This window comes from Primulina tabacum, chromosome 14 (assembly GCF_025594145.1).
Source record: "Primulina tabacum isolate GXHZ01 chromosome 14, ASM2559414v2, whole genome shotgun sequence".
NCBI lineage: Eukaryota > Viridiplantae > Streptophyta > Magnoliopsida > Lamiales > Gesneriaceae > Primulina > Primulina tabacum.
Window position 1 is genome coordinate 8,621,661 of NC_134563.1, and position 27,883 is coordinate 8,649,543.

General features: G+C 39.7%; 2 protein-coding genes across 2 annotated transcripts; both read left to right on the plus strand.

Moving 5' to 3' along the window:
* The first annotated feature begins 5,124 nt into the window (after positions 1-5,124).
* Positions 5,125-5,790, plus strand: LOC142523758 (uncharacterized). The gene has a single exon (XM_075627489.1). The coding sequence runs from the start codon at positions 5,125-5,127 to the stop codon at positions 5,788-5,790; it is 666 nt and encodes a 221-aa protein (XP_075483604.1).
* A 609-nt stretch (positions 5,791-6,399) lies between these two features.
* Positions 6,400-7,698, plus strand: LOC142523759 (uncharacterized). Its single transcript, XM_075627490.1, has 3 exons — positions 6,400-6,759; positions 6,817-6,939; positions 7,165-7,698. The coding sequence occupies exons 1-3, from the start codon at positions 6,400-6,402 to the stop codon at positions 7,696-7,698; spliced, it is 1,017 nt and encodes a 338-aa protein (XP_075483605.1).
* Positions 7,699-27,883: the final 20,185 nt, after the last annotated feature.

Genomic DNA, 27,883 nt, shown 5'->3' on the forward strand with positions numbered 1-27,883 from the left:
GCTTTGGAATTAAGAAAGTTTATGACAGTGTCAAGAAATATATGTTTAGCATATATAGAAATGAAGTGTTAGCTAAGTACAAGTTATTAAAGTGTTTTATTTCCTACAAACATGGGTACGATATGATGTCTATGGATTGATATTGGGTTAACAATAGAAATATATTTTGGGTGAATTAACACATACGATTATTGCGACTTAAGGTAAATTTGACTGATTATTTAAATTTTTGAAGGTTAAAAAAACTTAGGGTATTTGAGGATTTATAATTGATAGAGGATCTCGAGTTAGTTAAATTTTTATTTTTGAGATCGAGAAATTTTGTGTAAATATATAAAAATGGAAGATGCTTTATCAGAGTATACAACAAAAGCGTGATAGATCGACCAAAAATTTTATAGTCAATTGGATTAAGTATGAAATGAATAAGCGAGCCTAAGTTTTTCATTAACCAAGAATAGACGAATTTTTAGGACGTAATTTTTTTAAGTGGGGGAGGAATTTAGTGCCTGAAAACCAGTACATGTAAACTCCATGCATGATTTAATTTGTTAAATTATTTAATTAATTTAAAATAAGTTAAATAGTGCATGTTACATGATTTAATTGATGCTAAATGTTTATGTGTTTATTTTTATGCAAATTAAAATGTTTTCTCGAGTTTTAGCTTTTCAAGAGAACATTCGATGCGGGATCGGGGAAAGGAAACTGGAGACGATGTAGGTGATTTAATAAAATGTTATATTTTTATTTTAAGCCAAGAAAATTTGTTATTTTCAATGATTTATGAATTTTAGCATTTTAAGGTCAAATTTAATTTATTAGATGAATTAAAATATCTTAAACATTTTATTTGCAATTTTAGAAAATTAGGAGTTAATTCTTTAATTTACGAGTTATTATTTTATAAATTTTGTTGGCTTAATTATTTAGCCTAATTAGTAGTTTAACTATTTATAATTTAATTAAAATTTAACAAAAAATAAAAAAGAAAAGGAAGAGAGCCTCTAAAAACTCACGTACACTACAAACACACACACTTTTACACACATTAAATAACCTGTACAGCTAGGGTTGTGCCTCTCTTGAGCAGCAGCCTCTTGAGAACTCATCCTAGCAATATTCTGGAGATTTTGGTGAGTTTTTGTCAAGAAAAACGTCAAGGAATCGTCCTCCGTTCATCTTCCACGTAACCTCGCGCCAGTATTCGTTTATTCGAGCGTTTAGACGCAAAAGCATGTATAAAATTTTCTTTTACGCATCGATCTCATCATATTATGTATTTTGAGGTATATTATGCATGAAAATTCATTCGTTATATGCAAAGTTCGATGGTTATGGTTTAAATGATTTCTGAAAAATTTTGGGTCACAAACCAATCACCCTCTGTTATTTCGAATTCTGCGACTTATAGGTTGGTTTTCTGGAAACATGTTCAACATATGATTTGTAGCACTCTGTGTTACCTTTGACTCGATAGAAACTTCGTAATTTTCTGATAAGAAACGATGGAGATATCATTTTTTATCGTAAAATCGCACAAGCTGTGAACTTTCTGTGTCACAAAACCCATCACCCTCTGTTATTTCGAATTATGCAACTTATAAGTTGGTTTTATGGAAACAAGTTCAACATATGATTTGTAGCACTCTATGTTACCTTCGATTCGATAGCAAATTCATAATTTTCTGGAGATGTGATTTTTATCGTAAAATCGCAATAGTTGTGGAATTTCTGTGTCACAAAACCCGTCACCCTATGGTATTTCAAATTCTGCAACTTATAGGTTGGTTTTTGGAAAATGTTTTCAACATATGATTTGTAGCACTCTGTGTTACCTTTGATTTTATAGCAAATTTGTAATTTTCTGATAAGAAATGAGAGAGATATGATTTTTGTCGTACAATAGCTCAAGCTGTGAAAATTTGTGCATGTTCTTCACGTTTTCTCATGTTTTTGGTTGCAGGCTTCGTTGGGATCTCCTGGATCTTTGCTGCTGTGGTTGGGCAGCATGTCCAGAGCATTCCAACATAGCCCATGATGTTTGTAAGTATGATCGGCGTGCAAAAATATTTTTATTTTGGAGTTATGTGATTTGTATTATGGCCACCCGGTAAAGCATGACTAGGGATTTATGATTATGGGATTGAAAAGCGGTAAAGCATGATCGGGGACTTTGCCACTCGGTAAATTATGACCGGAGATTTATGTATGTGGGAATGGACATCCGGTCGAAAGGCTGTGGTGATCTCTGGCAGCCCAGTACTGTGGTTTAGTCTGATCATGCGATTTATGTTATGGGCCACTTGCTTTGAACATATTTCTACGAAAAATTAAGTATGATTATGTATGTTATGATGGAAGCACTTTTATGAAAATGTTTATGCAGTTATGGCACGTCTATGTTTATGTATGTTCAGCTGTTATTTCGTACACGTTACTTTCAAATGCATGTGATTTTATTAAGTACTATTTTCTATTCATGATTTACACATGTTGAGTCTTTAGGCTCACTAGACTTGATCGATATAGATGTTGATCTTTTGAGGAGACAGGAGGTGCAGACCAGTGAGCTTGCTCGGACCGTGTGCAGTGCAAATCCGAGGACCGCTATTGTTATGAAAGGATTTTATGCACGTTAAAATTTTTACTTTGATTTTTATTTATTCAAAATTTTGTTGGCAAAAAAGTATTTTCAAATGCTCGTTTTGGATAACGTTTTTACAGTAGTGATAAATGATATTTTTTAGGCCATGAAAATATTTTGTAATTGGATTATTTTTAAGAATTTAGTTGATCATTTTATTTAAATTTAGAAGGCATGAGTTTACTATTTAAATAAAAAAATTATTTTTCGCAAATTTTAAAGTAGTATTAGTTATTTTATTACGGGATGTTACACTTAAAAATAAAGAAAAAATGCGAGGCATATATTCTCCGATAAATACAAGACTATTGAGCATAATAACCAAAAAAATTATACAAAATAACTTTGAAATAACCATCTTCTTCTTTTTCGAAAATTTTGATGAAGAAATTTTTTAGGGAAGAAGAGTAAGTTTGGAGTGATTGAATGTGTTTGTAAAATCATATTTATAGTGTAAAAACTAGCCGTTTATGACCGTTACAAAATTTTAAAAAAATAAATGTATGTATATGTAAATTTTATGGTAATAATATGATGTATATAATGTTAATCATGTTTAAATAATTATGTACATCACATCACATTATTATAACGATGTGTCAGATACTCCTTTTATATAATACAGTGACATTATACAAATGCTGATAACGGGTCAAAAGTAAAAATTTATGGTAAAAAATAAAAATCTCAAACTCACAAATATATTAAACTACACACTTTATAAAAAATTTTCTACTCAATTGTGTTTTTATTCACAAATTGAGAGACCTAATTATAATTTTTTTTGGAAATAATCAAAAAATAATTATATACATCATTACATATATCATCACACACTAGTTTTCAATATTTACAACTCTTATTTTCAAAATTCAATAATTCAACTCTTATTTTCAACAATATTAAAGTTGTGGGCTTAATAGAGATAAAAAGTTGTCATAACTATTTTTAGTATCCCTAAAATATTATATATATTTTTTGTTTACCTTAGAACTTGTAGCTTTATCGATGACAATTAATATCGTCTGTTATAAGATTAATTAGTCAAAAAGAGAAAGTCTTAGACAACTATGAAAAACATGCAAATTTTGCTAAAAATAGATTGATGCCCTGGGATGTCCCGGATCATGGATTGTGCCCGGGTCAGGGATGTGAATTTATTCCCAGGTCATGGATAATTCAAGACAATGGGCGAGGTCTGCAAAGGAACCCGGATCTCGAGCGACCCAGGACATTGAGGGGATAGCTCAGTGACAAGAATAATCTACGAAGAGGGTTTCGTCAGAGACTGGGCTATTGAACACCCCGGACGTATTCTCCCCGGGCTAATGGATACCCGGGCTCTCATGCAAGCTCTCGAGAAGCTTTCTACTCGGGCCACTTTGGTATAAGCGCCGCACTCAAGTATACTAGTGAGATAGGGTGTGGGTGGTCGTCTCATCTCTGACACCAATCCAAGTGGTTGACAAAGTCAGGTAGACTGGATGTGACTAGTAGGATATTTGACATGTCAGAATATAGGGTATAATCAGCCGCCCTACCATAATTAGTAAGTAGCGCGCAAAACGAGGTCATCATTACATCCCCTACTATAAATATCAGGTCCTCTCTTTACATTTACTCTCCATTCAGATATTGAATACTCACATTTATTATTCATTGTCTACACTCACACCAATATCACCACCATCATCTGGTTACATTGGTTCTTTGCCTGAATCATCCTGCTGACTTAAGCATCGGAGTGGCTATGCCGGACACCCCTCCGGCACCCATTCACGTGGTTACCTTCTTAAGTGCAGGAAATTCCCTTCACCCGAGAAAGAAGCTTCTAGCTCCGACACGTCTTGCTCTTATTTCCTTCACTATTTTGATAGCAGATCCAGCGGAGCACCCGACCTAGCTCTTCCATTTCAATCGGATTGCATCAGTGGCGCCTGTCTGTGGGAAGATAGAGTTATAAGGCGTCGATATGGCTCCTACTAGGAGAACGAATCAAGAAACTTCTCGGATCCAGGGAGATAATAATACACATCTTTCTAGGTGCAGTTGGTCCGCCACCTACTGGTCCCCAGCCTACCATCAATTTAACACCTGAAGAGTTGACCAAGATTGTAACTGAAGCTGTGAAGGCAGTCTTGGCGAAGAAAGCCCCTACTCATCATTCTGCCCATCCAGAGCAGGAACATGAGCAACCGCGGGAGGATCAGGAGGAAGAGGTAAGGGAGGAAGAGAGAGAGTCGAGTGCTGGTTCTAAATCTCCTACTGTGGCAGAAGAACTAGATGAGTTGAGGAAGAAGGTGAAAGTGTTGGAGGGGCAAGTCCGGCTCTAGGAGCAGTGCTCGAGTTGTTGTCAAGGGTTGCCCGTTCTCTAATGTCATCGTCCGGGAGCCACTTCCCGGGCACTTCAAGTCGGCCAGGATTAAGGATTATGACGGAAGTTCTGACCCTGAAGAATATCTTACAGATTCGAAAATATGGCCATGCTACATTGTTACGGAGACCAGATTAAATGCAAAGTGTTCCTGACCACCCTGGTCGACTCGGCCCAGAGATGGTTCGAAGGGTTGGCACCTCAAAACATCCAATCATTTGAAGATTTCCAAAAAGTGTTCTTGCACCAGTTTAGCAGCAGCAAGAAATATAAGAAGACTGCTTTCAGTTTGTTTGAAGTAAAACAAGGCCAGGACGAGACTTTGAGGGCATACATCAAAAGATTCAATCGAGTGGCTTTGGATGTCCCCGCCTGCGCCCCTGAGACAAAAAATACCGCATTTACGCAAGGGTTGTGGGAGGGAGATTTCTTTCGATCTCTAACAAAGAAACTGCCTGGAGACTTTGAAGATCTCTTATCCCGGGCAGAAAAGTACATCAACATGGAAGAGGCCCAAAACCAAAAGAGAGAAGCTTTGAAAAGAGCCAGGGGAGACCGGGTTGTCAGGCCCAAGGAGATAGCTCATAAGCAGGGCGGTTCGGGGCATTTTTCTAACATCCCTCTGAGAATTGCCCGGGATCGGGAAATTCAAGAATGTAGCTCAGATATAGCCCAGCACCCGAGTTCAAGGGCACGATTGCCGAGACCAGAGAAGAAAGGGTTTTGTACCCTTCATAAAGAATGTTCTCATGACACTAGTGACTGTTGAACTTTAAAGAAAGAATCCAATCGACGTTCTACTCCAGGATTTAATATGCTCAGTGAGCCAAGGCAACTACCTTGGTTAGCCCGGCACCCAAGACCTAATACTTCTAGAAGATCAGCAGATGTCCCGAGTGGGAGCAGGAGAGAGGAAGGAAGCTCCCGGGAGAGGAGAAATAAGCAACCATAAAAAAAAGACTCCTCCCCGATTCGAGGAGTAATAAAAATGATTTCAAGAAGATCCACGGATGGCGATTCCAACCGGGCTGGGAAGGCAACAAGTAGAAGAGAGTGTCCGGAAATTAATGGGAGGGGGAGGAATGAACCGGTCATAAGTTTCGGCCCGAAAAACCTCAGGAGAGTCAGTCTATCCCATAATGATGCTCTTGTTATCCAAGCCCGGGTTGTCAATTATGATGTATTAAGAGTTTTCGTTGACAATGGCAGCTCTATCAATATCATCTTCAAGGAAGCCCTGGTACAAATAGATTTGCATGAATACCAGCTAGAGGCGGTTGAGATAGCTTTGTTTGGCTTTGCGAGCCATGTTGTGTATCCGGAAGGAGAAGTAACATTGCCACTAACTCTGGGAACTGGAGAGTTATGAAAGACGGTCATGACTGTCTTTACATTAGTGGATGCTCCTTCTTCGTATAACATCGTCTTTGGGCGACCAGCTATGAACGAGATGAGGGCTGTGACCTCCACTTATAATCAGAAAATCAAATTTTCTGTACAAGGTCAGGTCGGGGAGGTCAGGGGAGATCAGCCTTCATCTCGGAAATGTTATGGGGAGACGGTCCGAGTGGATCAGAAGAGGGCAAGGAAGGAAGACAAGGGGAAGAAGGGGAGCCGGGCAGAGGAGGTGGCCGAGGAAAGGGAGGTGCATTTCGTTGCCGAGGAGGAGCAGGAAGTGGTGGAGGTTGAGCCAGGGAAGCATATCCGGGTGGCCCGAAATCTTAATGCTTCCACCCGGGTAAGTCTCTTGGACTGTTTAAAAGCTAACATAAGTGTTTTTGCTTGGTCTCAGCAGGAACTAGTCGGGATCTCACCCCAAGTGGCTGAGCATAAATTGCATATTATCCCGGGGTCCCGGCCTGTGAAGCAGAAGAAAAGACATTTTGGCCCCGAAAAAGATAAAGTCATTGATGAACAGGTACAAGAGTTACTGTGGGCCGGCCACATTCGGGAGGTGTAATTCCCTACTTGGCTCTAGAATGTGGTCCTTGTTCAAAAAACTACGGGGAAGTGGAGGATGTGCGTAGACTTTCCGGATTTGAATAAAGCATGTCCCACAGATTGTTATCCCCTTCCCAGAATTGACCAATTGGTGGATTCAACCTCCGGGTTCAAATTATTGAGCTTCATGGATGCGTATCAGGGATACCATCAAATCCCCCTTGCTCGGGAAGATCAAGATAAAGCTAGTTTTATCACTTCAGGAGGCACCGTCTGTTATGTGGTCATGCCCTTTGGATTGAAGAACGCCGGAGCCACATACCAGCATCTGATGAATCATGTTTTTCAGAAACAGATGGGTAGGAATGTGGAATTTTACGTGGATGACATCTTAATCAAGACCCGGGAAATCTCTTTCTTTGTTGCTGACCTAGCCGAGACCTTTGCCACCCTAAAGCAGTATGGAATAAAGCTCAACCCGGCCAAATGTATTTTTGGTGTAAAGAGTGGAAAATTCTTGGGTTTTCTGGTGACTAACCGAGGAATTGAAGTAAACCCGGAAAAAATCAAAACAGTGCTTGATATGCCTTCCCCCCCAATCTATCCGGGAAGTGCAAAAATTAACAGGGAGAATTGCTGCTTTATCTCGATTCATTTCAAGGTCTGCATACAGAAGTTATCCATTTTTTCAAATTCTGAGGAAGGCCCAAAAGTTTGGTTGGGACGAGAAATGTGAGCAAGCTTTTCAAGGATCTGAAAAAGCACTTGGCCGAGTTGCCCATCTTAGTAAAGCCCGAGCCAGGGGAGAAATTGTGGGTTTATCTATCTGCTACAGAATACGACGTTAGCTCTGTACTCAATAGGGAGGAAGGAACTGACCAGAAGCTGGTGTATTATGTCAGTCATGACCTCAGAGGAACAGAGCTAAAATACAGTGAAGTGGAGAAGATAGCTCTAGCCTTGGTAGTGATATGAATCCACGTACGTAAGAATAACAAACACGATTAAATATGAATCGCGCCCTCAATTCAATAGCGAACAAGGATCGTCGTTACGATGTCCCGATCTTTTGATTCAAGCAATTACGTGATTTTCACCCATAAACTACGCGGTTTAGTAACAAAGAATCACAATGAAACAACTGATACTCAAACAAACCTTCAAAGAACTCGTCTTTGACAATCCGCGTAAGAAACGATCGACAAACGCCACAGAGTTAAAACTTTGATAAGTTTGATTTTGATACAAAGCAAGAAGCTTTTGGTTTGTTTGAGAGGAAACTCCAGAATAATCAATTCAATATTCAATAATCATAAAATTATGTTCAAAATTCGTCCAAATATTGATTACAAATTCAAAAGATATAAAAAGATAAGCTACCAAATTATCTAGTGCTAAAAATAAGGAAATAATATTTTTTCCCCGAAACTGTGTCCGCCCGGGCGGTAACTTTTGTCCGCCCGTGCGCGAGACTTTTGCAGATTTATTTTTTTGGACGTAGGTGTCGCACTCGGGCGGTAGTTTATACCTGCTCGGGCGAGAGGCTCTCGGGATCCTTCAACATTTAGTGCTTGAATAATGCTCCTCTGAACTCCCAAACTCACTCCCATGCATCATGAACGATTCGGCACTTGACTCCTTGCTCGTAAACCCTTCTTGATTGCTCATAAGCCCATGCAATGCTTCCTTGAACCTCTTCAGTCATCCCCTCATGGTTGGTCCCTCTGGCAACTCTAAAAGATCACATGCTTTCCTTGGGGCTTGACCAACCGTGTTCGCATCAGGTAGTAACTGCCCAAAAGCTGAGACCCTATTTTCTCTCACATCCAATTGTGGTTCTCATTAACTCCCCACTTGGGAGAATCATGACACATTTTGAAATCTCGGGAAGAATGGTCGAGTGGACAGTAGAGCTCGGGGAATATGACAATGAGTATAAACCTCGGGTTTCTATAAAAGCCCAAACATTAACAGATTTCTTGACAGAGATGATTCGACCCGAAGAAGAAGTATGGAGAGTTTTTGTTGACGGTGCATCGAACTTGTCAGGATGCAGAGTAGGGGTAGTCTTGATTGCTCCATCTGGAGAGAAGGTTAAGCTAGCTTTGAGGATTGATTCCCGGGTCACTAATAACGAAGCTGAATATGAAGCTGTTTTGGCCGTATTACAATCCGTCCGAGAAGTCGGAGCTTCCCGGGTCATTATTTATTCTGATTCTCAATTGGTCGCCCAGCAAATCAAAGGAGCATATGAAGCTAAAAATGAAAAATGCTCAAATATTTGGGGCTCATCACATCTTGGGCAGCATCTTTAATTGATTGGAGCATCGAACAGATTACCCAGGGAAGAGAATGAGGAAGCTGATACCTTAGCCAAAATGGCCGCTTCCATGTCAGACATAAGCACCCGGGAAATCCTGTGTTTCACCTGACTGGTTCTCTCTATTGATGAAAATGTTCCATCAACACACAAGAATTCTTGGATGACCCCTTTGATCGAGTACATAATTCATTCCAAGCTCCCCGAAGACTAGGCTCAAGCTTTAAAAATCAAGAAGCAAGCACCCAGGTTCGTTCTTTTGAATGATGTTTTATACATGAGATCATACCAGGGCCCTTTGCTCAAATGTTTAGCAGAAAATAAAGTAGAGTATGTCCTCCGAGAAATCCATGAAGGGTGCTGTGGTGAACATCTCAGCGGAAATGCCCTGGCTCGAAAGGCGATACTGGCCAGATTTTGGTGGTCCCGGGTGAATCAAGATGCTGCTCAACTCGTCCAAGCATGTAAAGGTTGCCAGTATCATTCTACATTTCAACACAATCCAACTATGGGCATGCAACCTATCTCAACATCATGTCCTTTTGATCAATGGAGCATGGATATCTTGGGTCCTTTTCCCATATTCCGGGCTCAGAAAAAGTTTCTTCTGGTAGCCGTGGATTATTTCTCTAAATGGGTGGAGGCCGAGCCTTTGGCCAAGATTATTGAGGAAGAGGTGATGAAATTTCTTTGGAAAAACATCGTTTGCAGATTTGGAATCCCTAGAAAGTTAATTTCAGATAATGGGAGGCAATTCCAGGGTAAGAAAATCATGTCTTGGTGCCAAGAAATGAAAATTATTCAAGCTTTTACCTTGGTAGCTTATCCACAAGACAATGGCCAAACCGAGGTGACCAACCGGATTATTGTACAACCATTAAAAGCCCGACTCCAAGGAAAGAGAAAAGATTAGGTTGAAGAGTTACCAAGTGTAATATGGGCATATATGACTAAACCTCGGACAGCTACCCGGGAAACTCCATATAGTTTAGTCTATGGCTCGGAAGCAGTTCTACCTATGGAAATCGGACAGTCTTGTGCTCGGGTGGAATCCTGCCCAAGTAACAATGATCAAACCCGGGCCATTGAGCTTGATCTAGTGGAAGAAAAGAGAGATCGAGCAGCCATCCGAATGGAAGCCTACCGAAGCCAGGTTATGAGATCACATAATAAACATGTTCGAGCACGAGATTTTCAGGTCGGGGACCTGGTCATGAAGAAAGTATAGCCAGTGGGTGATGTGGGAAAATTAGAAGCTCCTTGGGAGGGACCTTTTAAAGTAACTCAGAGAGTCAGTTCGGGAGCAGCTTATTATCTGGAAGATTATCAGGGACACTGTTGCGTGTTTTCTTGATTGCTCGCAAGCACACGACGTTAAGTTATAGTAAAATGTATATTTGAGTGCAAGTGTCGATTCCACGAGGAGTGTATATGAAAATGTATATCAGTTCTTGTAATTAAAATAATCACGATTTTATTTAGAAGAATCAAAAGAGAATTGGTGTGTTTAAAACAGTTCAATTGCGAATCAATAATAAATCGAATTACCGAATGGAGAAATATCAATGATAGAAAATATCTAGAGGAATGATTTCACTAAGTTTCTACGGTAATTCTTCTTGTTGTATTTAACGTCATGAATTCTTCTTATTTAACACTTACGTGTTTTATTCCCCCTTTCCCAAGTGACGAATAAAATGTATCAATCAAACTTTGATTCAATTATTCCTAATAAAAATCTAAGTTTAACTGATAAATGCAACCAATGTTCTTACCTAAGCCTCGCTAAAGTTATACGCCTTCCGAACGATATAAACATTCAACGATGTGTCTCTAATGATCTATAATCCTAGTCCCTCTCCCGAGTTGTAGAATTAATCAGACAACACACAATTTATGACCAGTAAATTGCAGTGAAATAAATGAAAAGAACACAATTTGTTGGAACTTTTCAAGTTCGCAATCTTGATTTTGATGTTAACAAAACTTGTTATTGTGTTTCTAACATATTTACTCAAGTGTGAAGTTGCAAACACAAGAAGCAAGCCGAAACTGAATTTTGCACAAACTGAATTTCTGGCGAGCTTCGGTATTTTGATGATATCTCTCAACTGGATTATCCAAATGACAATCCGTCATCTGGACTGATTAGAAAACTCAATTTGGAACAAATCGAATTTCACGTCAGTTGGGTAAAATCGGATGTTATCATGGTCTAACTGATCGCTCAATTACCGAACTGATCACACGAAAACAGCAATCAGTTGAGTTTAAGCAGCTGCGGTATTTTGGTCATATCTCTCAGCTCGGTTATCGAAATGAAGCGATTCAGTATGCGTTGGAAATATAAGACGATGATCTACAAATCATCTTCATAAGTCAAAGTCTGAATCAAAGCTTAAGATGCTGATAAATGACGATGAAGTTACTAGTTCTGCACAAACTGAAATCAGCTAGGCTGATTTCAGCACACCAGCTGAAACTGAACCAACTGAACCAACTGCTGACCAGCTGACCAACCAACTGAATTGAACCCAGCTGCTGACCCACTGAAACTGAACCAGACCAGCTGAAGACCAGTTGAACCAGACCAGCTGAACTGAAACTAAACCAGACCATCTGAAGACCAGTTGAACCAGTCCAACTGAACCAGTTGAACTGAACCAGACCAACTGAACCAGTTGAACTGATTGACAATGAGTTGACCAGAGTTGACCAGTCGAGAAAATATCCAGCAAGACGAATTTGACCGTTGCAATTCCAGAAACAGTACAGAAACTTTCCAACGGTCATATTCTTGTGTCTAACGTATATTTCAGTGTTGGAGCCTATAAATACAATATATTGAAGATCAAACAAAAGTTTTTGAAGTGGATTCAAAGCATGGGCAGTTAGCATGAAGATATCAGCTAGTTGAGAGTACAAGCCCTTGTGTGAGGATACATTTGAGATATACACTGTAAAAGATAAATTCCTCACACACAATCACTCACACATATACAAAAGAGTTGAACTTCAAAGATTAGTTGAGTGAGTCTTGAAAAAAGACAATAAACTTGTGTATGTAGTCTTTGCATATGAGACATTAAACAATATGCTGATTGTGAGGTGCTGCCTACAATCTTGAGTGCTAAGAGTTCTAGTTGGGTGCTGCCCTTCCGGAATGGGTTTGTACAAGTAGTTGTATAAATCAAAGTCTTCTAGTGGATCCTTCCCAAGGGGAAGAAGGGGTGACGTAGGAGTGTTTGAAATCTCCGAACATCCATAAAAAAATTCGTGTCTATTTGTTTATTGCATTTACTTATCATTTCCATAGTTTTAAAGATGCATTGTTGAAGCATTTTATGTCTTCTTCAAATACCAAAATATTGTATACCAAGTGTTTGATAAAATGCTTCAACTGAATATTTTAACTCATTCAACGTGCATATATTTTAAATAGTTTACAAAATATTTAATCGGTTTCTACGAAGGATTATTTCGAGTATCTTCCGCTTGGTTTTTAACCAAACTCGATTTAATTCATCGGTGTTCAATATTTCAAAAACCGAGCTATTGTAGCTCAACGATTACCCCCCTAATCGATCCCACAATTGGTATCAGAGCAGGTGTTCTTGAAAGAACATTGAAACTGATTTTGATGTTTAAAATTCGAAAATTTCAGATTTTTTACACATATATATGCAAAACTGAATTTTTGTGCATCTTGCAACGACCGTAGGAAAAATGGCATATCTCCTTGCTCGAGTGTCCAAATGACGAACCGTTTTTTGCGTTGCAAACTAGACTCATAGAGGTTTACAACGGTATAAAATTTACAGCCTAGTTATGCTCGAGAAAATACAGTTTATTCGTTGAAGGCAGAGCATATGTGCTGCAGCAGAAAATGAGCCATGGAGAAAATTGGTTAGTTATCCTTCTTCTTTTATAATTTTCAAAATTTCAAAAATATAGGGGGAGAACTCATTGTAATTTTAATGGAGTTATTATTTTTAAATATTGAGGGGGAGAAAATTTTGTTTAAAATGTTTTGAAAATATGACTTTTTGATTCACACAAAAAGGGGGAGAAATATGTTAGTCGAGTTGATTGTTTATCCAAGTTTTGTGATCATCAAAAAGGGGGAGATTGTTGGAACTTTCAAGTTCACAATCTTATTTTGATGTTAACAAAACTTGTTATTGTGTTTCTAACATATTTACTCAAGTGTGAGGTTGCAAACACAAGAAGCAAACTGAAACTGAATTTTGCAAAAACTAAATTTCTGGCGAGCTTCGGTATTTTGATGATATCTCTCAACTATATTATTCAAATTACAATCCGCCAACTGGAATGATTAGAAAACTCAATTTGGAACAAATCGTATTTCACGTCATTTGGGAAAAATCGGATGTTATCATGGTCTAACTGATCGTTCAATTACCGAACTGATCACACGAAAACAGCAATCAGTTGAGTTTGAGCAGCTGCGGTATTTTGATCATATCTCTCAGTTCGGTTATCGAAATGAAGCGATTCAGTATGCGTTGGAAAGATAAGACGATGATCTACAAATCATCTTCATAAGTCAAAGTCTGAATCAAAGCTTAAGATGCTGATAAATGACGATGAAGTTACTGGTTCTGCACAAACTGAAATCAGCTAGGCTGATTTCAGCACACCAGCTGAAACTGAACCAACTGAACCAACTGCTGACCAGCTGACCGACCAGCTGAACTGAACCAGCTGCTGACCAACTAAACTGAACCAGACCAGCTGAAGACCAGTTGAACCAGACCAGCTGAACTGAACCAGCTGAAACTAAACCAGACCAGCTGAAGACCAGTTGAACCAGTCCAACTGAACCAGTTGAACTGAACCAGACCAACTGAACCAGTTGCACTGATTGACCAGTTGAGTTGACCAGAGTTGACCAGTCGAGAAAATGTCCAGCAAGACGAATTTGACCGTTGCAATTCCAGAAACAGTACAGAAACTTTCCAACGGTCATATTCTTGTGTCTAACGTATATATCAGTGTTGGAGCCTATAAATACAATATATTGAAGATCAAACAAAAGCTTTTGAAGTGGATTCAAAGCATGGACAGTTAGCATGAAGATATCAGCTAGTTGAGAGCACAAGCCTTCGTGTGAGGATACATTTGAGATATACACTGTAAATGATAAATTCCTCACACACAATCACTCACACATATACAAGAGAGTTGAACTTCAAAGATTAGTTGAGTGAGTCTTGCACAAAGATAATAAACTTGTGTATATAGTCTTTGCATATGAGACATTAAACAATATGCTGATTGTGAGGTGCTGCCTACAATCTTGAGTGCTAGGAGTTCTAGTTGGGTGCTGCCCTTCCGGAATGGGTTTGTACAAGTAGTTGTATAAATCAAAGTCTTCTAGTGGATCCTTCCCAAGGGGAAGAAAGGGTGACGTAGGAGTGTTTGCAAATCTTCGAACATCCATAAACAAATTCGTGTCTATTTGTTTATTGCATTTACTTATCATTTCCATAGTTTTAAAGATGCATTGTTGAAGCATTTTATGTCTTCTTCAAATACCAAAATATTGTATACCAAATGTTTGATAAAATGCTTCAACTGAATATTTTAACTCAACGTGCATATATTTTAAATGGTTTACAAAATATTTAATCGGTTTCTACGAAGGATTATTTCGAGTATCTTCCGCTTGATTTTTAACCAAACTCGATTTAATTCATCGGTGTTCAATATTTCAAGAATGGAGCTATTGTAGCTCAACTGATTACCCCCCTAATCGATCCCAACACAATTGAACAAAAACGGAATTCAATCATCAAAATATCAACATCAAATCATCATATAGACAAAGCTACGTCAATCTCTAGAATGGAAATTTAGTTCATCACGGAATCCAAGCAAAAACAAGACACATTCGTAGTTCTAGACATTGCTACACAATGAAATAAAGAAGCGAAGGAAAAGATAACAAATCCGAAGCGTCGTCTCCGTCCCCGGATCCGTTGTTCTTCGTATTTGTGACTGTTCTTCGCTCTATGAATCTTCGTCTCGTGTATGCGCTCCGATTTCTCGTTTCTTTCTCCAATGACGGCTGAATCCCCTTTCTGACCTAGGATGCGGCTTTATATAGCTTTCTAGAACGCCATGCGCGCGGTGGCGCGAGATGTGGCGCGGCCGCGCGCACCATTCTTCTGTATGGCTTGTTGCTGCGCGCGTGCGGTTGCGCGTGATGTCGCGCGGCCCCGCGCACCTCTCGGGTCTTCATGTTCTTCTGTGCGCGCGCGGCTGCGTGTAAGTGGCGCGGCCGCGCACGCACCTCTGTGTATCTTCTAGCATTTCAGCGCGCGCGGGTACGCGTGATGCGGCGCGGCCGCGCGCAATTCTCTGGTCGATATCTTATATGTATGCGTGCGCGGTTGTGCATGAAGTGGCACGGCCGTGCGCGCACCTCTGTCCGATGGTGTGCACTTCTCGGTGTGTTATCTTGCATCTTTGCACTATTATCCTCAACTCCTGTAGTGACAACAAAAACGAACAAAAACCGCATAATTCTGTTCGAAACAAGCATAATTCAAAATAGATTCTAATATAAATTAAGTGCAAATCTTGCACTTATCAAACCCCCCAAAGTTGAACTTTTGCTAGTCCCGAGCAAAATAAAATAAAAGCAAATAATCAAGAAAAATTAACGCTAACGAATATAGTCATGGATATGCAAAAAGTGATATTGGCCTCCGACATATCTAATTTCATGTGATTCACGATTTCCCAAGAGTCACGTGCGTGTGTGACATGTCAATGTTCATTTACCCAATCAAATGCTCAAATAGAGTTGTAATACCAATCCGCCTTACAGAATCAAGAAATCATCAGTTCAGTGCATCTCACACTTCATTAAAATACAAATTCACATTCATAGATCAAATAGGACTTTATCGGTGAATATTTGGCTCGAAAGATAGTCAACACAAGTATGCGAAAGATGAAATCACACAATGAGATGCTTGCAAGCAAGTGATTAAAGTTTATACGTGTTGACAATGTTTTTCAGGTATCCATAGGTTTGACTTGAACAACTTTTCTCCACTAGTATATTGGATAAATGTGACAAGGTTAATAGGTCTTGTAGGCTTGTAACGTTAGGCTACAGCTCATGGCTACAATAAAGGTATGGAGATCAAGATTTGGGAGAAATAATTGAATTTTATAATTCTCATCCTCATTTCATTCACCATCACTTTATTGTTTTCTTCCCAATCATATCCTTCATCTCCCATATTTTTCTTTCTTTTTCACCACTTTTTATTCAACTTTTTTTCCTTTTCAACTCCTTTTAGCACATTTAACTTTTAACTTTTCTCTTTCTTTTCAAGGAGTATTTGAATCATTACAACACCAATGCACTTATTTCTCTCAAAATTAGGTAGGATAAAAAGTGTATAAGCTTCATTAGGTAGTTGTTGTGGGATGTAGAATAGATACAAGTGGGGGCAAATTGTATGTCATTGACATACACCACTTGATTTTTTAGTAGGCTCAAAATGGAACACTAGGGATATTTCATGTTAATTTGGTAGGCTCGAAGGCTCAAAACGGCTCTAAAGATCGCCTAAATCATTCCTATGTCACATATTATCCGTATTTCGCCTCGAAAAGTATTCAAACAAGTTCTAGATTTCCGTCAATCCATTAGTCAACTCATACAAACTAATCACATGCATTTGTTCAACCAAAAAAATGATATGCGAGGTAGGTACAAAAGAAATTTTAAGCATCTCAATTAACTCGAAGCTCAAAGGGCTACAATTGATAGTAAACAAAGAACACAGGCCCAAAGATATTGTGAAAAAATTGCCTAGATCATTTCTATGTTTGCAAAAGTGTCAATCAATGTCATGCAAGAATCACCAAGAATCAGATCTCCATCGTCTATTTAGCATCACAGGCATGCAACTTGTCTCTAAGTAACGATAGTATCAACAAACACGACAGTGCAAAATAATTGTGACTCCTAGGTTATCATGAACACATATATACTTCAGGACCACAATTCAATTTTCATCATCGGCCACACATTTTACTTATCCATGACTCTTCCTAACAAATCTAGCATGCAAAAAATAAAATAAAAGCAAAAAAAAATAATCAATTTAACTACTGAGCAATAAAAAATAATAACCATTCTAACAGACAGGCAAATTCACCACCCCAAACTTGAAGTATGCATTGTACTCAATGTATAGAAATAAAAAGAACATGACAACACATAACTCGCGCACGAGTCTCAGAACTCGGGGCTCGAGTCATCGTTCGCAGCATTTTCATCATCATCGTCCATGGGCTGCGGCGGTGATAGATCTGGTGGTGGGTACTGTGGTGGCCAGGCTAGATGTGGTGGAAAGGGGGCATCCTCGGGTCCAGTAGGTGGGAAACGCTGGGCGAGCACCGATGTGAAGTCCATCATATAAGACATGAAAGTATTAGTAGTGTGTCGGTGTTCGGCCAACTCTTGGCGCTGAGCCCGCATATCATGTTCCATTCGGAACACCCTGTCTCGCAGACTGACTCGAGGGATCGACGGTGGCTGGCGGCAGCTGGCATTCTCTGGCCCTCTGATTATAAGCTGCCTTAGCAGCTTGTCTTTCCAACTCGCTTTCAAAGCGCAAGCGGTCTGGTGTATATACCGTGATTGAACCTTTTGCTTTCAAAACCTGTTCATCTGCGCCCCATTGCACACCGGCATGAAGACATAGTGCTGCAGTGATAGTATGTGGACTAGGGAGGCTGACGGTCATGAGTCCTGTACCAGCACACATGATAAAACGGTTAATGAGCTTCCCAAGATCCACGGTCTTCCCAGTCATTATGACATAAATCAACGCCACTTTATCCTTTGTAATTTCTGTCTGATGTGATGAGGGCATGATTCGTGATAGAATAAAAGATGCCCAGCTGCATGGGTCACGGCGTAAGTCAGATTTCTTCAGAGTGACTGGGGAGCCTTGATTCAAGCGCCACTCTGCACCCTCGATGCATAAGTTCCTGATAATCGCAGCGTAATCCACAGTGCTAGTAATCAAAGTAGTTTACTCGTCATTTTCAAAACTCGGCAGATTATAGATAGCATTAATGGTTGCCGAATCGAAGTAGACCAGTTGCCCTCGTACTAAAACTCCGTAGTCCTCGTGTTTGATTCTCAGATTAGCATAAAATTCCCGGACTATAGATATAACTTCATCTGGCGGTGACTGGGCTATATCTACCCACCCTCTTTGCACAACTTCCTCAATTACAGCACAGTTAAGGTGGGTCATATCTATCCCTCTTTCTTTAATAATTGATCTAGACAGGGTGCTCTCGTAAACTCTGAATGCTTCCTCGTTCCAAAATTTATGAGCATCGTATGAACGAGAAGAGGAAGCCACATCTTTCGATCTCTTTCTCGGAGGCATAATTTTTTCAAAAAGGAAATTATTTTTATCCCACACTTTTAATCAACAAAGATAGAGCACGATGCCACCAACAATTGCTTGAATTCTGAAAATTATCCCCAAACAATAACAATGTAGAAGAAACGGTAACCTTGAGTGAAGAAAATAACTTGAAGGAGACACTCGGTGGCAGTAGGTAGTAGCGACGGCGGCAGGTTGGTGCGGCGGCGGCTGTTGGCTGTTGGTGGTGTGAGTGTTTGTTGAGGGAGGAGTGTTTGTTGGAGTGGAGGAGTTTGATTTAAGGAGTTATGGAGAGTGTTGAGATTGTTGGAGGGGGTGGAGTGTTTGAGTTGGAGAGGATTTGTAAGGGAAGAGAGTAGGGGGAGGCGGCTGTTTTTGAGGGAGAGGAAAGTTGTGTGTGTGAAATTGTGAGATCGGGTTTTTAAATAGGGGCTGTACGCGGCGCGCGCGGTCGAATCCTCCAAAATTTCTGTTGTTGATATACTGAGCTTCTTCAGGATGAGATTGTTCTTCAGCAACAATCGATGGACTCTTAGTCTCTGCTGTGCTCACTTTGTTCATAGATGCTAGTTGTGTGGTCAGTGCTGACACTTAGGCTGTGAGTGATGTAATCGGATCCACAGCATAAACCCCAACTGCCCTCTTCACTCCAGATCTCTCAGTCGGCCACTGGTAGCTATTTATAGTCATCTGCTCAAGCAAGTCATAGGCTTGCTCAGGAGATTTGGCAAAGATCGTGCCACCAGCTGCTGCATCCACCGTTCCTCTTGTTTGCCCATTTAGACCGTTGTAAAATAATTCAATCTGTACCCAGTCTTCAAAGCCATGATTCGGGCACTTCCTCAATAACTCTTTATATCTTTCCCATGCTTCGTACAACTGCTCAAAATCAGTCTGCCTAAAAGTACTTATCTCAATCTTCAACTGTGCAGACTTTGCAGGGAGAAAGTATTTTGCCAGAAATTTCGTCGCCAGCTCCTGCCATGTCGTGATACTTCCCAAGGGAAGCGATTGGAGCCATCTTCTCGCTTGATCCCTAGAAAAAACGGAAACAAACGCAGTCTAATAATATCATCAGGAACATTATTAATTTTTACCGTATCCGATATCTCCAAGAAAGTCCTCAAATGAATGTGGGGATCAGCAGTGGCAGTTCCAGCAAAATGATTTTGCTGAACCATATTGATCAGAGCGGGATTTAGCTCGAAATTATTGGCGTTGATGGTTCCTCTAGCAATGCTAGAATAGTGCGCGTTGATCACTGGTCGGAAGTGATCTCTGATTGGTATAGCCTCAGGCGGCATCTGGCGGTCATTCTCTCTGTTATCAGCCATCGCTTTGATTTCTTCCCTTCTCGCTTTTCTTAATCATCTCGCAGTTCGTTCGATCTCCGGATAAAAATAAGCGAGTCTGGGTTTTGCGACCTTAGCATACACTGTCAAGCAGGAAAACATGAAAAACTCAATCAATATAAAATAAAATAAATAAAAAAAATAAAATCTCTAAATTAAAATCTAGACTAATTGGTAACAATACTGATATAAATTCAAATTTGACACTCCCCGGCAACGGCGCCAAAAACTTATTGCGTGTTTTCTTGATTGCTCGCAAGCGCACGACGTCAAGTTATTGTAAAATGTATTTTTGAGTGCAAGTGTCGATCCCACGAGGAGTGTATATGAAAATGTATATCAGTTCTTGTAATTAAAATAGTCACGATTTTATTTAGAAGAATCAAAAGAGAATTGGTGTGTTTAAAACAGTTCAATTGTGAATTAATAATAAATCGAATTACCGAATGGAGAAATATCAATGATAGAAAATATCTATAGGAATGATTTCACTAAGTTTCTACGATAATTCTTCTGGTTGTATTTAACGTCATGAATTCCTCTTATTTAATGGCTAAGAACACTTACGTGTTTTATGCCCCCTTTCCCAAGTGAAGAATAAAATGTATCAATCAAACTTTGTTCAATTATTCCTAATAAAAATCTAAGTTTAACTGATAAATGCAACCAATGTTCTTACCTAAGCCTCGCTAAAGTTATACGCCTTCCGAACGATATAAACATTCAACGATGTGTCTCTAAAGTTACCCTGGCCCGGGGACCCGTACTTCGGTCATATACTAAATCCAGGGACCCGTACCCTGGCCCGGGGACCCCTACCTTGGTCATCTAATAAAATCCAGGGACCCGTACTGTAAGGCCCGAGATTTTATCATTTTAATCCGAGATTATTTAATTTATGAATTTTGGAATGTTGAGTTATATTCCATGGTTTTACAATTCCATAGGATTGAAATTGAATTAAAAAGAGTTGTGAGGACCAAATTGCAAATAGTGAAGACTTCAGGGGCTAAAGTGCAATTATGGGATTTTAGTTGGACACTTGTCCTTGCCATGTATTTGGATATATTTCCTTAATTCCACTTCAGAATGGCAGCAAAGAAAACCGAAAGCTTCCATAGAAATTTCTTTCCTCAAAGCTTCATTTTATAATAGAATTGTGATTTTGAAAGATCCGGCCTTCAGATTTTCGATCCGAGCACAGTTCTGTGATCCTCTCGTCAATAGCTTCAAAAGGACGTAAGTTTTATTATGTTTTATCATGTTTCGAAAATTTGATATGGGAGGAATTATAATTTGATTATTATTATGTTTTCTGGAAATACTGGTAATCGTAAAATCGAAACCGGATTGAAAAACAGACCGTATATGCTATTGATATCATTTTCAGATTATACTGGAATGAAATGATACAGATTTGAGATTGTGGCATTATGATGGTATTGGTTGAGATTGTGAGTTGCTAAGATTGGTTATTGATATTGAGTTGCCGAGGGTATATCGAGATTGTTCCGTTATGCCGTTGATTTTGAGTTAGATTCAGATTGATCAGATTCAATGTTGAATTGGGAATGGAATATTGATATTATTATTCTCGGTATGTCATTTCAGATTGATAGAGACAGTCTTGAATTCAGAACTTCCAATTTGTCAGACCGAGATTACGAAAGAAAGGTATAAGTCAATGTGGTACCGGGAGAATGACTCGAATATGATATACTTGAGTTTCCCTAAATCACATACTTATTGTTATTATTTACATTGATTTGAATTGATATGCTTATTCTATTAATTTATAGAAGCATGTATTAGACTGAGTATTAAACGAGTGATCTTGTGACATAAGTGCCGATAGTGATGGAATCATCAGTGGCACATTGCACATTGTCACTAGATAGTGAATTGGCGATAGTGCCACAGTCTGTGATGGATAGGTCAAGACACCGGATGTTTGGTTATATCGATTGAATAGAATTGGAGTTTCTTCTATTACTGAATTCGATATTGGAATGCCAACGTCTGGAAACCGGGATCCCTAGACTAGGATTGAGTCTAGTCTGAGACATGTAGTTACGAGTCTTATTGACGATTTTATATTGGTTATATTTCAGATTTTGATACATGTTACTGATATCTGTTACATGTTTTTACATTGTTTATATGATTGCATGTTTCGTTGATTTATATTGGGATGTATTTCTCACCGGAGTTATCCGGCTGTTGTCATGTTTGTATGTGTGCATGGCAATAGGTGGGACAGGAGCGGGGTCGAGGAGATGAAGAGAGATCGTGATTAGAGTGGAGACTACGGACCTTGATTAGAGATAGGGTTTGGACACTTGAGATTTAGTTGTTAAACCTTAGTTTAATGATTGTATATAGTACAAGACTTGTACTTTAATACTGACATGTATATTAGAATGTATTCCATTACGTTCCGCATTTAATACTGTATTTTAAGGAAAAAAATTAGACCCTGGTTATTATAATTGATTAAATTGTCCCAATGCTGATTAAGAATATGATTAGGGTCCGGGTCCCCACAACAGGCTGATATCAAAGCAATAGATCCTTTAGACTGAGATAGGAGCTAGTGAGCGGGGTAGATTGAGTTTTCTTTCCTTGCTTTCGATTGCTAGCATGATTTACTGCTTTAATACATGTTTACCTGATTATCTGCTTTTGATATGGTAATGTGTATTATGAGAATGGATCATAACTGATTCTTGATCAGCAGTAAGATGATCGGAGGAGGACTGAAACAGGTTGTTGTATTTGGTTGCTAACCCTTTTGATAATCAGATATGCCTCCTCGAAGAATACCAGAACAGGGTAGCACTTCGAATCCTCCAATGGATGTGACAGCAACACCGATGGAAACATTGCTGAAGAGATTTCAGTCGTTCCATCCACCGACTCTGAAAGGTACTGAGACTTCAGTGGATTGTGAGAGTTGGTTAGACGACATTGAGATACTGTTTGAGTCCTTGGATTATACTGATGAGCGAAGAGTGAAACTGATTGGGCACCAGTTGCATGATGTGGCAAAGAACTGGTGGATTACAACAAAGCGAGCCTTGGTGCATCGAGGTACAACTATTACCTGGAATGTCTTTAGAACCGAATTTTATCAGAGATTCTTTCCAGTGTCGTACAGGAAGGATAAAGGAGCAGAGTTTGCGAACTTGAGACAGGGCCAGCTGAACATCGAAGAATATGTGGCCAAGTTCTCTACATTATTGCGATTTGCTCCACATGTGGCCGAGAATGATGAAGCTGTTGCGGATCAGTTTATTAATGGCCTGAATCCTGAAATCTTTACTTTGGTGAACACTGGGAGACCGAATAATTTTACTGATGCCTTGAACAGAGCCAAGGGAGCCGAAGCCGGTCTGATGAGACAGAGAGGTGCTTCATTTGTGCCTCCAGTACCGAGATCACAGATGCCTCCACCATCTCCCAGATTTGAGAGTGGCAGTGGTAGTGGAAAGAAAGAATTTCTGAAAGCTAGAGGGAAGCAGTTCAAAAGATCTGGAAGCAGTTCATCCAGTTCTAGTGGCTCGAGACAGACCGATCAGGGTCAGAGTTATACAGGACCTTATTGCAGCACTTGTGGAGGGAAGCATTCCACAGAGCAGTGCCGAGGAGTTTTTGGCAGTTGCCGTATTTGTAGGCAACAGGGACATTTTGCTCGAGTGTGTCCCCAGAGAGATTCTCAGAGATCACAGGGTGCCGAATCATCTGGATCAGTGGCACAGACTGATAGACGATCTGCTGCTATTCATTCGTTCCAGCCAAGCCCCATCTCAATCACAGCAGAGGCCAGGAGGTAGCCAGACAGTTAGCCAGCCTCCTAGACAGCAGGCCAGAGTATTCGCTTTGACAGAGGAGCAGGCTCAGGAGGCACCAGATGATGTTGTTGTAGGTAACTGTTTTATTTCTGGTTATCCTGCATATGTATTGATAGATACTGGTGCATCGCATACATTTATATCTGAGCGATTTGACTTGATGCATTCATTGCCTGTTGAGTCATTATCTGCTCTAGTGTCTGTCTCTTCTCCGTTGGGGACATGTTTGATATCAGTGAAATCTGTTAAACATTGTATGCTACAGTATGATGGGCATGAGATCGAGTTAGAATGTTTTGCGCTTGGGTTGTCTGATTTTTACTGTATTATCAGTATCGATATGTTAACCAAGTACAGAGCTATTGTTGATTGCTTCCACAAGATTGTGATATTCAGACCAGATATGGCTGATGAGTGGAAATTCTACGGTAAGGGTTCTCGATCTAGAATTCCTTTGATATCCGTATTGTCTATGACTCGATTGTTACGGAAAGGAGCGGAGGGATTCCTGGTTTATTCAGTTGATTTACTGAAATCGAATCCATCATTGGTGGATTCGCCAGTGGTGTGTGAGTTCGCTGATGTCTTCCCGGATGAGATTCCTGGTTTGCCTCCGATTCGAGAGATAGACTTCAGTATTGAGTTGATTCCAGGTACAGTTCCGATTTCGAGGGCTCCGTACAGAATGAGACCGATTGAATTGAAAGAGTTGAAAGAATAGTTGGAGGATTTATTGGCCAAGGGGTATATCAGACCGAGTGTATCTCCTTGGGGTGCTCCAGTATTATTCGTGAGGAAGAAAGACGGTTCGATGAGACTCTGTATCGATTACCGGCAACTGAACAAAGCAACGGTAAAGAATAAATATCCCTTGCCTCGCATTGATGATTTGTTTGATCAGTTGTAGGGTTCATCTGTATATTCCAAGATCGATCTGAGATCTGGATACCATCAGCTGAGAGTCAGAGACTCTGATATCTCGAAGACAACATTTAGAACCAGGTATGGACACTATGAATTTATTGTCATGCCATTTGGTTTGAAGAATGCACCGGCTGTATTTATGGGATTGATGAGCTGTGTTTTTCAGAGATACCTCGATGAGTTTGTAATTATATTCATTAATGACATTTTGATATATTCAAATAATATGATTGAGCATGCTGAGCATTTAAGAACTGTGTTGAAAATTCTGAGGGATGAGAAATTATATGCTAAACTGTCAAAATGTGAGTTTTTGTTGAGACAGGTTGTATTTCTGGGGCATATTATATCCGGAGACGGTATATCACTTGATCCCAATAAGGTTGAGGCAGTGATTTCTTGATCGAGACCGACATCAATACCCAAAATTCGCAGTTTTATGGGTTTGGCCGGGTATTATCGTCGATTTATTAAAGATTTCTCGAGTATTGCCAAACCGATTACTCAGTTGACTCAGAAGAATGCTCCATTTATTTGGTCAGAAGACTGTGAGTCCAGTTTTTCTGGAATTGAAGAAAAGACTGACCAGTGCACCGATATTGACTATTCCCTCAGGTACTGGTGATTTTGTGGTTTATTGTGATGCATCTCACCGAGGATTGGGTTGTATTCTGATGCAGCGAGGACATGTTATTGCTTATGCCTCGAGACAGCTGAAGCCACATGAGACTCGTTACCCAATTCATGATCTTGAATTGGCTGCCATTGTATTTGCTTTGAAGATATGACGACACTACCTATATGGTGAGAAGTTCGAAATCTATTCTGATCATAAAAGCTTGAAATATCTGTTTTCACAGTCTGAATTGAATATGAGACAAAGAAGATGGCTTGATTTGTTGAAGGATTTCGATTGTGAAATCAAGTACTATCCGGGAAAGTCCAATACAGCAGCTGATGCACTGAATCGTAAGGTATGTTCTTTATCCTTATCGACAATAGGTGTTTCAAATTTGATAGAAGATTGCTGTTTGTCTGGATTAGCATTTGAAACAGATTGTCAGCCTCTGAGATTGTATGCTATTCGGGTCGAACCAAAACTGATATGGAGAATCAAAAAAGCACAGAAAGTTGATCAGAATATAAAAAATTCGATTGATATGGTCATAGCTGGACATCAATCGGAATATCAGGTTCATGACAGTGTTTTGTATGTGAATAACCGTATTGTTGTGCCAAATATATCAGATTTGAGACAGCGGATACTGACAGAAGCACACAGCAGTCGTTTTAGCATTCATCCTGGTGGCAGGAAGATGTAAAATGATTTGAAGACACAATACTGGTGGAAACAGATGAAAGATGATATTGCTACCTTTGTATCCAAATGTCTGAATTGCCAACAGGTGAAAGCCGAGAGGAAGAAACCAGGAGGTCTACTGCACAGTTTATCTATTCCGGAATGGAAATGGGATCACATTTCCATGGATTTTGTGACGCAGTTACCGCGTTCCTCCAGAGATTGTGATGCGATTTGGGTTGTGATTGACAGATTGACCAAATCCGCATGTTTTATTCCATACAAGATGACGTACAGACATGACCAGATGGCAGAGATCTATGTCAGAGAGGTGGTCAGATTGCACGGAATGCCGAAGTCGATTGTTTCAGACCGTGATCCTCGGTTTACTTCTCACTTCTGGCAAGAGTTTACAGCAGGCTCTAGGTACGAAGTTACATCTGAGTACCGCATATCATCCACAGACCGACGGACAGTCAGAGTGGACTATCCAGACACTGAAAGATATGCTGAGAGCTGTAGTGCTTGATTTTAGCACTAACTGGCAAGATGCATTGCCGCTTTGTGAATTTTCCTACAACAACAGCTATCAGACGAGTATTGAGATGGCTCCGTTTGAAGCATTGTACGGTAAGAAGTGCAGATCCCCTCTGTATTGGGATGATATCTCTGAGATACCTGAGTTTGGACCTGATATGATTAGAGATATGACAGAAAAAGTGAAGGTGATTCAGAAGAGAATGAAAAAGTGAAGGTGATTCAGAAGAGAATGAAGACAGCTCAAGACAGACAAGCCAAATATGCCAATGTTCGACGTAGACCGTTGGTATTTGAGGCAGGAGACCGAGTATTTTTAAAGATTTCACCTTTCAGAGGAGTAGTCAGATTTGGCAAGAAAGGGAAGCTGTCTCCACGATATATTGGGCCGTACGAGATTCTCGAGAAGGTAGGAGATCGTACCTATCGACTCGCATTACCGCATTCTCTATCTGGAATACATGATGTCTTTCATGTATCTATGCTGCGGAAGTATCTCCCTGATGATTCTCACATTATTCAGCCAGACGAGGCAGAACTTGATGAATCTCTGAGTTACATCGATAAACCAATCCAGATTATTGATCGTAAAGAAAAACAACTCGGAACGAAGATTATTCCTCTTGTGAAAGTCCAGTGGACTCGTCATGGCATTGAGGAAGCTACATGGGAGACTGAATCAGATATGAGACAGGAATTCCCAGAGTTATTTCACTGATGTGAGTCTTTTATTCTAGCTTCTGTTATATCTTCTTATCTGATATGATTTGACTGCCTGCGATTTCGAGGACGAAATCATATCTCAGAGAGGAAGAATTGTAAGGCCCGAGATTTTATCATTTTAATACGAGATTATTTAATTTATGAATTTTGGAATGTTGAGTTATATTCCATGGTTTTACAATTCCATAGGATTGAAATTGAGTTAAAAAGAGTTGTGAGGACCAAATTGCAAATAGTGAAGACTTCAGGGGCTAAAGTGCAATTATGGGATTTTAGTTGGACACTTGTCCTTGCCATGTATTTGGATATATTTCCTTCATTCCACTTCAGAATGGCAGCAAAGAAAACCGAAAGCTTCCATAGAAATTTCTTTCCTCAAAGCTTCATTTTATACTAGAATTGTGATTTTGAAAGATCCGGCCTTCAGATTTTCGATCCGAGCACAGTTCTGTGATCCTCTCG

Bases quoted from the DNA above. Each gene is read 5' to 3' on its own strand.
- LOC142523758 (XM_075627489.1), top strand. From the start codon at position 5,125: ATGGCCATGCTACATTGTTACGGAGACCAGATTAAATGCAAAGTGTTC.
- LOC142523759 (XM_075627490.1), top strand. From the start codon at position 6,400: ATGACTGTCTTTACATTAGTGGATGCTCCTTCTTCGTATAACATCGTC. The intron at 6,760-6,816 runs GTAAGTCTCTTG...TGGTCTCAGCAG, and splicing joins ATCTTAATGCTTCCACCCGG to GAACTAGTCGGGATCTCACC. The intron at 6,940-7,164 runs GTACAAGAGTTA...GATGCGTATCAG, and splicing joins ATAAAGTCATTGATGAACAG to GGATACCATCAAATCCCCCT.